The sequence below is a fragment of the Thamnophis sirtalis genome, unplaced genomic scaffold (genome assembly GCF_051295495.1).
Source record: "Thamnophis sirtalis isolate CommonGarterSnake01/CBP01778 unplaced genomic scaffold, rThaSir2_p1.2 scaffold_11, whole genome shotgun sequence".
NCBI classification, from domain to species: domain Eukaryota; kingdom Metazoa; phylum Chordata; class Lepidosauria; order Squamata; family Natricidae; genus Thamnophis; species Thamnophis sirtalis.
In genome coordinates, this window is record NW_028261391.1 from 50,986,804 (window position 1) to 50,998,966 (window position 12,163).

The 12,163-nt window shown below is 44.2% G+C and overlaps 1 protein-coding gene across 1 annotated transcript in view; it reads right to left on the bottom strand.

The window, feature by feature from the left end:
• Positions 1-12,163, bottom strand: part of LOC148043642 (VPS10 domain-containing receptor SorCS1-like) — a 596,751-nt gene that overhangs the window by 319,722 nt on the left and 264,866 nt on the right. The window contains exon 3 of the mRNA XM_087726087.1: positions 3,727-3,826. Coding sequence (XP_087582213.1) covers positions 3,727-3,826 — 100 coding nt within the window. The remainder of the gene's footprint in view (positions 1-3,726; positions 3,827-12,163) is intronic.

The window sequence follows — 12,163 nt, forward strand, 5'->3', positions numbered from 1 at the left end:
ACAGGGTCTTATTTTCTTTTGACCCCACAAAAGAAGCACTTGGCCTTATTTTCGGGGAAGTCTTATTATTTTGTAGGTGCAGGAGGCGATGAGTGTGGTCACCTCATGGCTGCTGTTGTGTTGCAATATTTTGAGGGAGGGCTTATTTTCAGGGGGAGCTTATTTCAGTGCATGCGCTCAAAAGCCCAATTGGGCTTATTATCCTGGGAGGTTTTATTTTGGGGGAAACAGGGTAGTTAATTGCACCATTCAATGTATGATGTTCCTGTCTATATCTTAAACACTGCTACTATTTGTTCACTGGTCTATGAAGCCTTTCTGTACAGTGTAATATGGTAGACCCCTACTTCTATGGATCTGGTGCTGAGTGCTTGTTTTCATGATGCTGTGATTAATGCTTAGTGATGTTTTACTCCAATCCTTTTTAGCCACTGGTAGTATTTTCCTGTGCAAGCCACATTCAACTATCTATCAATGATACATCCCATGCAGACCTTGCCTTGCCACTATATGGTGCCACTATATGGTGGTACTATGGCTATTGTAGTCTCTATTACCACTGTATGTGTATATGTTTTTCAAGAGTTCACACTACGTTTGCACCTGTGCAACTACCACTGTCCAAAATAGAATTCATCATTTTTGAAAAGGCTTTAACAATTCATCCTTAAAATATATGCAATAGGAGGGTCATAGCCCATTTGGACCAGGAGCTTTTCCTAATTTAATCATTTTATAACCTCATAATAGATATAGCAGAATTACCTCTGAAATATATATACTTCATTTAAGTATTAAAATTTAATTGCAGAAATTGGTCATTTTTCTACTTCCTGACAAAATACACACGTATCTCTAGGTACTTTTCTTCTGCATCCATATATTCCTTATCCCATTCTAAAAACCTCATTTAAAATTAAACAAGATTTTCTCTAATATCTTTACCATGCTCCTTTGGAATTGCTTTCAATCTTAAACAAAATTATTTCTCTCTTAGTTCCAAGGAGTGCATCTCAATCTTGATAATTTTAAGATATGTGGACTTCAACTTCCAGATAGAAGTTAAATTCCACATCTCTTAAACTTAAGAAATATTAGTCTAGATCACCTTCATCTCTCAATTTATTATTTTTGTCTTTTACATTTTACTTCCTCTTTCTGGATTCCAAATTAGAGAAAAAGATAGCCACCACCAGAAAAAAAATGTAAATTATGGAATAGAGAATAGGATCTTTTACAGAGGGATGAAAGAAAAAGGGATTACACCAGAAATTTTACAAAGGACATGTGAAGAATTAGAGAAGAATGTCATGCATGAATATTTACATCAGTGATTGCATCAGTTAAAAGGGATATGGTAAATAAGAATACAAAAAAATGAACTATTAGTAATACAGATGACTAGAGAGTTAAACAATCAAAGAGAAATAGAAAGCTTGGAAAATAAGTTTTTAACTTTCGTAATTCAAAGTGTTGATTTGTTCTTTCAATTCCATATAACTATTTTCTTAATTTTTAAAATTAGTAGTAATTGTTTGTGTTTGTGTATATTTATGGAATTTATTGATGACCAGCAATGCTGCTTTTCTATTTCACATTTGATCTGACCTAACATCCATGCATCAGTGTAACTGCAGATGCATTATGGAAACTCCCCCTCCTCCCCCCAAAAATACTTTTAGCTTTCTTTAAAAGCTTTTCCTTTGGTAACTCAAATTTCTCTTCTAAGGTAAGCTATTCGTAGGTAAAGAAAATGGGAAAAATATAACCACCTGATTTTTATGAGTACTTCCACATTAAAAACCCTTTACAAATTGTTTCTCAGTAGGGTGCCTGTATGATTAAAACCCTCTAGGCTTTGGGATACATTTTCTCTGCAGGATTTTTGTCAAATCCTTTTCATTTCACTATTGGAAGCACTTAAAAGGCAAACAACTTTAAATACAATCTGGTCTCTGTAGATGTCATTCGAACATCTTAATGAGTCTTTTTTTTTTTTTTCCAAATAATGAGTTCATCCTTATTTGGCAGGAATAAAAATGACTTCAGGCTTTCTACCAGCTATCGGCTCCCACTTGTTGTACTTCTAGAATGGAACAAAGCTTCACATCAAACTTTCTATCTAATGTATCTCATTTGTGAAATTATCGTAACTTCACCAAAATCTTCATCTTCATCATCAACTATTAAGTCAAGTCTGACCCTGAGCCACACTCTCTCTTTCACACAGCCTCATTTTGATCCAGCATGGTCATCTCAGTGTTATCCTCTATAGTGTCCACACAGCAAAAACTCTACCAGCAAACTGTATTAAGGGTGCATGGACATTTCACTGTTGCTTCCTCCTCTCACGTCTTCCCCCCCTCTTTTTGTACTGTTCAGAAGTCCTACTTGAACATATCAAGAGGCTTGTACTGGAATGAAGTTCTCAATCATGTAGAGATTGCAAATCTTTGATAAAGTCTACCAAAGGTACTCTTGTGGGATTTAGTAATTACTCCTTTAGCTATCTGCATTGAATTAATGCAATATTTTTATTTATTTTTTCTTATTTGCTTATAATATTATTTTGAAGTATTTCATTTCTTGATGTATTACTGCATAGTGTTTTTATTAGTTTAATTTAACAAGGATGAATTTAGTAAATTAATGTTTTGAGGTCTTTTGGTAGTTAATATGAGCCAGTGACATGCAGTCAGGGGAGGCAGGGCCTCACCACTGTCATCATGAAAAGAAAAGAAAAAATTAAAAGGAAAAAGGCTGAGGTAGTTGCTGCCGGAGTCACAGTGGATGACTCTGCTTAGTGCTTAACTGTTTAAAAAAGCCTCTAAAAAACTGCCCTCTACAGGAGGAGGCGGGAGAACCATGTGCCTCCTCTACATAAGGAATTTTTTGGCTTTTAACTCTGCTCAAGTGATCATAAAGATAGACTAAATAGATAGACTCCGCGAGCTGCACTGGTTTCCCATTGGTTTCCGGACACGTTTCAAGGTGCTAGTCATTACTTTTAAAGCCCTACATGGTTTAGGACCTGGCTACCTGAGAGACCGCCTCCTGCCATTTATCTCCCAGAGACCAATAAGATCACACAGATTAGGCCTCCTCCGGATTCCATCTGCCGACCAATGTTGGCTGGCGACTCCCCGGGTGAGGGCCTTTTCTGTAGCTGCTCTGGCCCTATGGAACGATCTCCCCGTGGAGATCCGGACCCTTACTACTCTGCCGACCTTCCGCAAAGCGATTAAGACCTGGCTGTTCTGGCAGGCCTGGGGCTGTTGATTTATCCAGCCCCATTCTAAGCTATATGAAAGTTGTGCAATTTTAATGTATGTTCCTTTTAATTTTTATATGTTCCCCCTCCCCGTTTATCTGTAAGCCGCCCTGAGTCTCTCGAGAGTGGGCAGCATACAAATCCTAATAAAGTGAAAGTGAAAGGTAAGCTAAGATTCCAGAGAGCTGTCATCTAAGCACATCTCAAATTTAGTAAAGCCTTTTATATTACAATCCTTTTCTAGATGAAAGATCTCCATTTATCAAGAAACTTTCTAGATGGAAGATTACCATTCATCCATATGCAATTAAGTTAAAAAGGAAAGGCCCAATATAATTTAAAGGCTAAACCGCTTGTTTTTATTTCTGTAGGATATATACAAACACAGCTATGTACATAATAACTAACAAATCAAGTCAAATATGACATAAAAGCAACCATATTTTTTAATTTACCTTACGCTTATTTGTTGGGCAGACATAAAGGTAGCTCAAAATGGTCTTCAGGCCCACTTTGTCATTCATCTTTTCATATGTTGTCCCATAATCAGTTGACCTGCAATTCCAGAGAACATTAGTAAGTAAGCATAAACACTACAGCAAGAATAAGATACAAACTGTTTGTTTTCAGCTTAAAACAAAATAGCTTTCAGGAGGTGGTAGTCATTTTTGTTTTGTTTTTGTTTTTTTCATGATTCATATTGTATATGATTACACAAGTATGTACTCATCCCTTCGTGTGATGAGTTAATATTTGCATTTAAATTATGTTAGGAAAAAATAAAATTGCCTCTTCAGTGCCACTGAAAATAAATGTTACAGTAAGAAATGTCAACCAGGTTTGAAGAGGTAATATTTGTCATTAATGCAAATGTCAGGATAACAAGAGGCTGAATTAGCTTTTGTCTATTACTATGTTCTGTCATATTGGAAAATACTGTTGTCCTTTCAGTTATCACAGTTTTGCAAGTATTACTATTTAATCTATTTCATGATTTATTTAGTTAATGCTTCAAAAGGCTATGGCTAGACACCACTAACCAAAACTATGAATTACTTGCTTTGTATCACTTGCATTGTTTCTATGTATATTTTAATTGAGTTTAAAAAAAATCCTAGTTTGATAAGAAACCTTCTTAAAATGGAATCTTGTGTTTTATTATTACCAATTAATTTTTAAAATATATAACTATAATAGATACACTAAAACAGATTTTGATATTTGGAATTCTATACTGTATGAATTTCATTACTTGATATTTCCTAGAGCATCATGTATATTGATGATGACTTATTTGGTTCACTCATAAATATTACAAGAACAATGTAAACACCAAGGAATTTTGATAATGATGAATGACAATAATTAAACAGCCAGATCATGAAGATAAAACATAGTTGTGTGAAAGGCAAAAATTCTCAAGATAGTCTTGTAGTAAGTGCCAAACAATTAAGATATTCATTTCATATTCTTCCTGACTACTTTATATGTATAATGCTTTGTTTCCTAGCAACTGAAAATAAAAAAGAAATAATATGAACTGATAACACTTACTCTACACATGAGAAACTCTCAATATGACATGAACAAATAATACCAAGGGTAATTCATTCCTACAATTAGAAAATAGTACATACCATTCAATCTTAGATTTCTTGATATTTACTGAAGAAAGTGGAAGACAGGGGCATGCACAACAACCTGACCCATATACTGGTTATGTATATTCACCAAAATCCTAGTCTCTTCAGTTTGTCCTCAACTTACAACAGTTTGTTCAATGACTGTTCAAAGTTACAACAGCACTGAAAAATATGATTTATGACTGTTTTTCATTTACAACCATTGAAGCATCCTCATGATCATGTGATCAAAATTCAGGCACTTGGCAAATGACTCATATTTATGATGCTTGCAGTGTCCAGGGTCATGAGATCACCTTTTGAGACCTTTTCTCACAAGCAAAGTCAATGGACAAGCCAGATTCATTTAATAACCATATTGCTAACTTTATAACTGCAGTGATTCACTTATCAACTGTGGGAAAAAAAATTGTAAAATGAAGCAATATTCACTTAACAACTATCTCACTTAGCAACAGAAATTTTGGGCTACTTTGTGGTCGCAAGTTTATGACTATCTTTGGCTCGCATGCCATAAGTGGGGGGAGCGCAGGGGGGTCATGTGTGGGCATGCCGCACCCATAATTCAAAGCGCAACCCCCCAGTGTGCAGGCGCTCCTCCCATTTTTTGCATATTTTGCTTTTTTCGCCCTCCCCAGGCTCCAGAGGCTTTATAGCCTCCCCCGCCCCCCTCCCCAGATGCCCTTCGGAGGCTTCAGGGACCTTCAGGAGGCTTCCCTGAAGCCTCCGGAGCAGTCAAAATGACGCTTCGAGCAAAAGGAAGCTCATGAAGCCTCCGGAGGGCCTCCGGTGGGCTGAGGCTCTTTTCGCCTTCCCCAGGCTCCTATAAAGCCTCTTTTTCCCGTTCCTAGCATTTTCTTACATGTGCTAAAATTTACTTTTTTGGATTAATTAAGTACTGATTCATTGGTTGCAATAGGAATGTCAAGATCCCGACTGACAAACCAAGAAATGGCTTCTTGTTGTTGTCTGCTGTCTGGAACTGGCATTTCACAGGTAGCTCCCCCACCTGCCCCAGTCTCTGTGGCAACTGAGAAGTGGCACTGGTTGAAATCAGCACAATTTCACTTTGAAATTAATAAGGAATTGACATACTGGCTTGTCATTAAAGTGTGACATCATCACCTGATTCCTGACGAGTTTACTTTATTTATTTGTATCCCACCTTTATTATTTTTACAAATAACTCAAGGCAGCAAACATATCCAACACACCTTCCTCCTCCTATTTTCCCCACAACAACAGGTGAATTGCATTGAGAGAGACTGACTGACTCAAAGTTACTCGGCCTAAGCTTTCATGCCTAAGGTGAGACCAGAACTCAGTCTCCTGGTTTCTAGCCTGTTGCCTTAACTACTAGACCAACTACTAGACTCTCAATAGCTATTTTAATATTTTATTTAATTTTGAAATGTTTATTTTAATTTATTTATCCACAGCAAAATATAAAACAGTTTAGCACCTGATTCTATTCCAGCAAGTAGTCATTATTCGTATTTTTAGGAATGATAATTTCAGTTACGTTAAATATGTGCCTTAATAATAAGATTGAAAAATAAAGGAAGACTAGACCCATGTCTGATAGTACCATTTTTTTTCATAACATGAAAATTACCTCTTTTAATCAGAGGCACTCCTATTTTCTAATTTTTTCTAATATCTTGTAACTTTTGATTTCTATGAATGCAAACAAAAGCTAATACTAAGAAATTTTATATTGTTCCTCATGATCTTCTGATTTTCCAGATTTTTCCCCGTGATCATTTATGCAAATTGCAACTTACTCTTTCTTTTATTGAAAGCATGATTATGATTTATGACTTAAAACAGAACTCTATTTTTTTGAACTAGTATAGAAATCACTGAGATGACTCACAATGAGATATTTTGAAGGTGAAAATACATGTAAGCATTGCGGTCAAAGGATCAACAGTTCTTTGATAACTGAAATGTCATCCTATGTATGCCAAAAGCATACTTCTGCATTTATTGTGCTTTTACTAGCTGATATTTCCTAGCTACTATCCATACAGCTGCCCCAATTTCTTTAGCTCCATTTCTTCATTTTCTTATTAACATTTCCAAAAACCAACAATATTCATTTCAACATCATAATAACCATTGACAGCCAGATTGGTGTTGCAATTAAGGTATCAGATTAAAACAGGGACATAGTGAATTCTAGTCCCATTTTGGTCATAAAGTCAGCTGGGTAACCTTGGTCTATTCATTTTTCTCAACCCTAGAAATACAGAAATAGCAGATTAGCTGTGAAAAATCTTGCCAAGAAAATATGTGTGTGTGTGTGTATCCATTAGAGGTGCAAACAGAATGGCAGTTGGACTTACCTGAACTGCATGTTTCGACGAGAAGTGTGGGAGGAGTAACCATTGGGTATTAACCAAATCTGCTTGCCTATTGGAGATTGAGGAAATCTTTGGAAGCCACACCTCCTGCTGCTCCTGTGGCCACCCAGATTAACTGAAAGGCTGAAACGGCATCTGAAAGGAAGCAAAAAAAGAAACAGCCAACACCAATTCTTCCTAGCCGTTGCTTGAACCTGGACGTGCTCAGGCCCTACCTCACGGCGCGGGGCGCCATAATGGGCGGGAAGTGACTCCTCCCACACTTCTCGTCGAAACATGCAGTTCAGGTAAGTCCAACTGCCAGTTTCCGAAGAGAAGGTGTGGGAGGAGTAACCATTGGGACATACCAAAGTTAGTTGTCCTGGGAGGGAATGGATGGGCATGAGCCCCCCTGCGAGTCCAGGACACCCTGAAGGACCCTCCTGCCAAAGGCGGCGTCCGCAGAGGTGTAGGTGTCCAATCTGGAATGTTTAATGAAGGGAGACGGGGAAGCCCAGGAGGCCGCTCGACAAATCTCTTCTAGGGGAGCCTGGGAAGACCAGGCGGCTGAGGTGGCAGCACTTCTAGTGGAGTGTGCTGTGATACCCTGTGGGACCTGAAGACCCCGAGCCTGATAGGCCTGCGAGATGGCTGCTCTGATCCATCTGCTGATGGTGGCCGAGGAGACCTTAGCCCCTCGGGTGGAAGGTTGGAAGGACACGAAGAGGGCCTCTGATCGTCAAAAGGGTGCTGTGCGCTTCAGGTAGATGCGCAGGGCTCTTCTAACATCTAACTTATGCCAGGATTTCTCCCTCTCCCCGGAGGGATGGGGACAGAAATCCAGAAGGATGAACTCTAACCCTCTGTGGAAGGGGGAGGTGATCTTGGGCATGAAGGAAGGGTCAAGTCTGAGGACGACCCTGTTATCTAGGAAGTTGCAGAGGTCTGCTCTGCTGGAAAGGGCGTTGATCTCTGAGACCCTTCTGGCTGAAGTGATGGCTACCAGAAAAACGACCTTAAGGGTCAGTAGCTGGAGGGAAACCTCTTTTAGAGGCTCGAACGGAGCCTCCGTTAGAGCCTGGAGGACCGTGGGGAGATCCCAGGAGGGGAATCGATGGACCGCTGAGGGTTTCAGATTCGCCGCCCCCTTGAGAAATCGCCTAAGAACCGGATGTTGAGAAAAGGGAGGAGCGTTCACCCCCCCTAGGACGGTGGAAAGTGCGGAAACCTGACGCCTAAGGGTGCTGGTGGCGAGGCCTTTCTGGTGACCTTCCTGGAGGAAGTCAAGAACCTGAGGAACCGAGGCAGTCGTAGGACAGATACCTTTACCCTGGTACCAGTCTGAGAAAGCCACCCAAGAGGCATTGTAGATGCGGGTGGTGGATTGTCTCCGGGATGCCTCTACCACCCTGATGACCTCCTCGGAGAACTGAGCCTGTCTCAGCTGTTCCCGCTCAAGCCCCAGACGGTCAGATGGAGCCACTCCGGGTCCGGGTGCTCTAGGGATCCCTGGTGAAGTGCCACCTCCCCTGCTGGTATCCTCCAGGGAGGAGCTGTGGACAGGTCCACAAGATCTGCCAGCCAGGTAGCTCCATTTTGGCGCGGCCAAAATGGAGCTACCATTATCAGATCTGCCCTCTCCGCTACCACCCTCCTCCGAACCCCGGGGATGAGGGGAAGGGGGGAAAGGCGTAGAGAAGACCTGGAGGCCAGCTGCAGCGTAGGGCGTCCGTGTCCATGGCTCCCCAGGTTGGGAACCTCGAGACGAACTCCGGTAGCTGGGCGTTGTGCGGCGTTGCAAACAGGTCCACCGTCGGATGGCCGAACCTCTCGCAGATCCTGTGGAAGATCGAGGGATGGAGTTGCCACTCTCCGTTGTTGATCATCTCTCTGCTCAGCCAGTCTGCTTGATGGTTCTCTGTTCCGGAGATGTGCTCCGCTTTGATGGACACCAGGTGTTTCTCCGCCCAGTGACCCAGACGCAGCGCCTCGTCACGGAGAGCCTTGGAGTGGGTGCCTCCTTGTTTGTTCATGTGTGCCTTGGCCGCTATGTTGTCTGTCAGGACTAGGACGTGTTGACCTCTGACCATGTCCTTGAAGTATCGGAGGGCCAGGTGGATGGCCCTGAGCTCCAACCAGTTGATGTTGTGCTTTAGATCTGTTGGAGTCCACCGACCTTGTGCAATCTGGTTCTCCAGGTGGGGCCCCCCAGCCGAAGAGGCTTGCATCGGTGGTGAGCGTCGTCCTTGGTGGATCTCTGAAGAGGCAGCCTCTGTTCAGAGCTGGAGACAGCCACCAGCGGAAGGATAGCAGCACCTGGGGTGATACTCGGATCTTGAAGGTCGCGTCGTTCGTCCCGGCTTTCTGATGTGGTAGTAGGAGTCACTGGAGCTCCCTGGCATGCAGTCGGGCCCAAGGGATGATCCGTATGCACGAGATGAACTTCCCCAGGAGCCTGGAAAGAAGAACTACAGGGACAGAGCGTGACTTGCGAACCTCATGAATCATCTTAACGATGCTGTCTTTGCGATCCTGAGAGAGAAAAACCTCCCCCGCTACGGAGTAGATAATGGACCCTAAGTGAAGCAGCCTGGTGGAGGGCACAAGGTGGCTCTTCTCCAGATTAATGGAGAACCCCAGGGATCTGAGAGTGTCGATGGTAGTATTCAGATCCCTTGCAGCCGAGGCAGAGGACCTGGCCAAGACGAGTATGTCGTCTAGGTAGCAAAATAAACGGACAGGGAGGGAACGTAGGTGACCAGCAGCTGCAGCTAGCACCTTGTTGAAGGTCCTGGGAGCTGAGGCTAACCCGAAAGGCAGGGCCCTCTATTGGAAATGGTTCCCTTCATGGGAGAATCTCAGAAACCTACGGTGTTCCGGGGCGATCCTGATATGCAGGTATGCCTCTGTAAGGTCGATGGAGGCAAGGAAGTCGCCCAGCCGGATGCCCTCCAGGATGGATTTCAGAGAAGCCATTTTAAATTTACGGTATACCACTCTGGAGTTGAGTAACTTTAGGTCCAGAATGGCTCTCCAACCCCCTGAGCTTTTGGGCACTAGGAAGAGGTTCGAATAAAATCCTGACCCCTTCTCCCCCTCTGGGACCCTCTCGATGGCCCTGATGTCGAGGAGATGTTTAATGGCCTTGGCCTTAAGGGCCCTCTTGTTTGGGTCTGAGGAGGAGGTGAAGGTGCGGAACCTACTGGGGGGAAGGGAGCGGAACTCCAGGTGAAGCCCGAGCCTTACCATCTGGGGAACCCACTCATCTGATGTGATACGCTCCCAGGCATCCACAAACATGGAGAGGCGACCGCCGATGGGGTGATCCGGGGACGGATCACTTGAATCTGCGGAGGGGGCGACCGCCTCCTCCACGAAAGGGCCGCTTCCCCTGGTGTTGGCCCCTAAACCTATTCTGAAATTGTCCTTTGAAATCTGGGGTTTTGGTACCTCTGGCCTTGGCTGTCTGTGTCAGGTGGTCTGTAGGAGGTCCTCCTAGGGTATGGTGCATGGCAAAAATCCGACCGCTTGTTCATTGACGGGAGGATCTTCTGCTTGTTTTTATCTTCCACAAGGAGAGGATCCAGCGCCGTCCCGAATAACTTGTCCCCAGTGTAGTCTGCGCCGGTTAGGTGCCACTTCATCCGGGATTCCGCCTGCCAGTGACGTAGCCAGAGTAGTCGCCTAGAAGCAACTGAGGAAGACATAGCTCACGACGCATACTTTACCGCGTCCAAGGTGGCGTCCTCTGAGAATTGCGTTGCCGCAAGCATCTTGGAGATGTCCTGCAAGAGTCGCACTTCAGATGCTGGGGTCCTATCTCTCAGTTGCTCTAGCCACAGGACCGTGGACCTATTAAAAAAAAAGAGGCAGAGGCGGCTGCCCTGATAGCCCAGGTGATGGCCTGGAAAGTCTTGCGCAGAACAATGTCTGCCTTCTTATCCTCAGGCTTGAGGCAATTAGCGGTGTCTCCTGCTATGACCATTGAAGAGGATGCCAAGGTTGCCACCGGGTTATCCACTTCAGGAACCTGCAAGGCTTGGGCAAAGGCTTGGTTAAGATTATAAAATTTCCTTTCATTCCCCCCTGGGGTGGGAAAGGACCCTGGCTTTACCCATTGTGATTTGAGCACCTCCATGAACATTTCTGGGGTGGGAATTTCCTCCTTAGCTATGGGGGGGGCTATGGAAGGGCCCCTTCTTCCTCTTGCTTTTGCCCTTGCCAGAGGACTCAGTTGCTGGCTTAGGATCCGGGGGTGGATCCAGATCAGCTGTGGCTACTGCCTTGCGTAAAAGGGAGCTGAATAAGGGGGGGGAAAGGCCCGCTACGGTGGAATCCTCCTCCGTCTGGGGGTCTTCATCCTCTGAAAAGCCCACTTCCTTTAGTTCTCCTTCCTCGAGGTCGGATGCCTCACTAACCGTAGATGGGGAGGGAGACCTGGCTTCCCTTGCAGCTGAGGTGCCAGGGCGATCGCTCTGTCCTCTGGGGGGCTCCTGAGGGGCCCTGCTCCTGGGAGCCTGTGGCTACTGAGTTAAGCTAGAAGCCATAACCTGGGCCAGAGCTCTGGCTAGCATGTCCTGGAAGCTGCTGGTTAGATCAGGTAGCGCAGGCTGAAGCTCTGGTGGTTGGGAATATTCCCTGGGTTCAGGGGATAGAGGTGCTAGGCGAGGCCGGGCTGGGCTGGCTGTTCTGCGGCCAAAAGGATCCGCTCTCGAATCCACCAGGGGAGCAGGAGAGAGAGGAGGAGAAAGAGAGCTGTGCCTTCTCAGAGATCCCCCTGGAGAGGCTGGGGATGGTGATCTGTGTTCAGCCTGGGCAGAGGCCCTGCTGGGGGAGCGGGATCTGGGGGGAGAAAGGCTGATGGTCGCCCTGTACTCCCTGGCCGAGGCCCTGGTTGCTCTGGC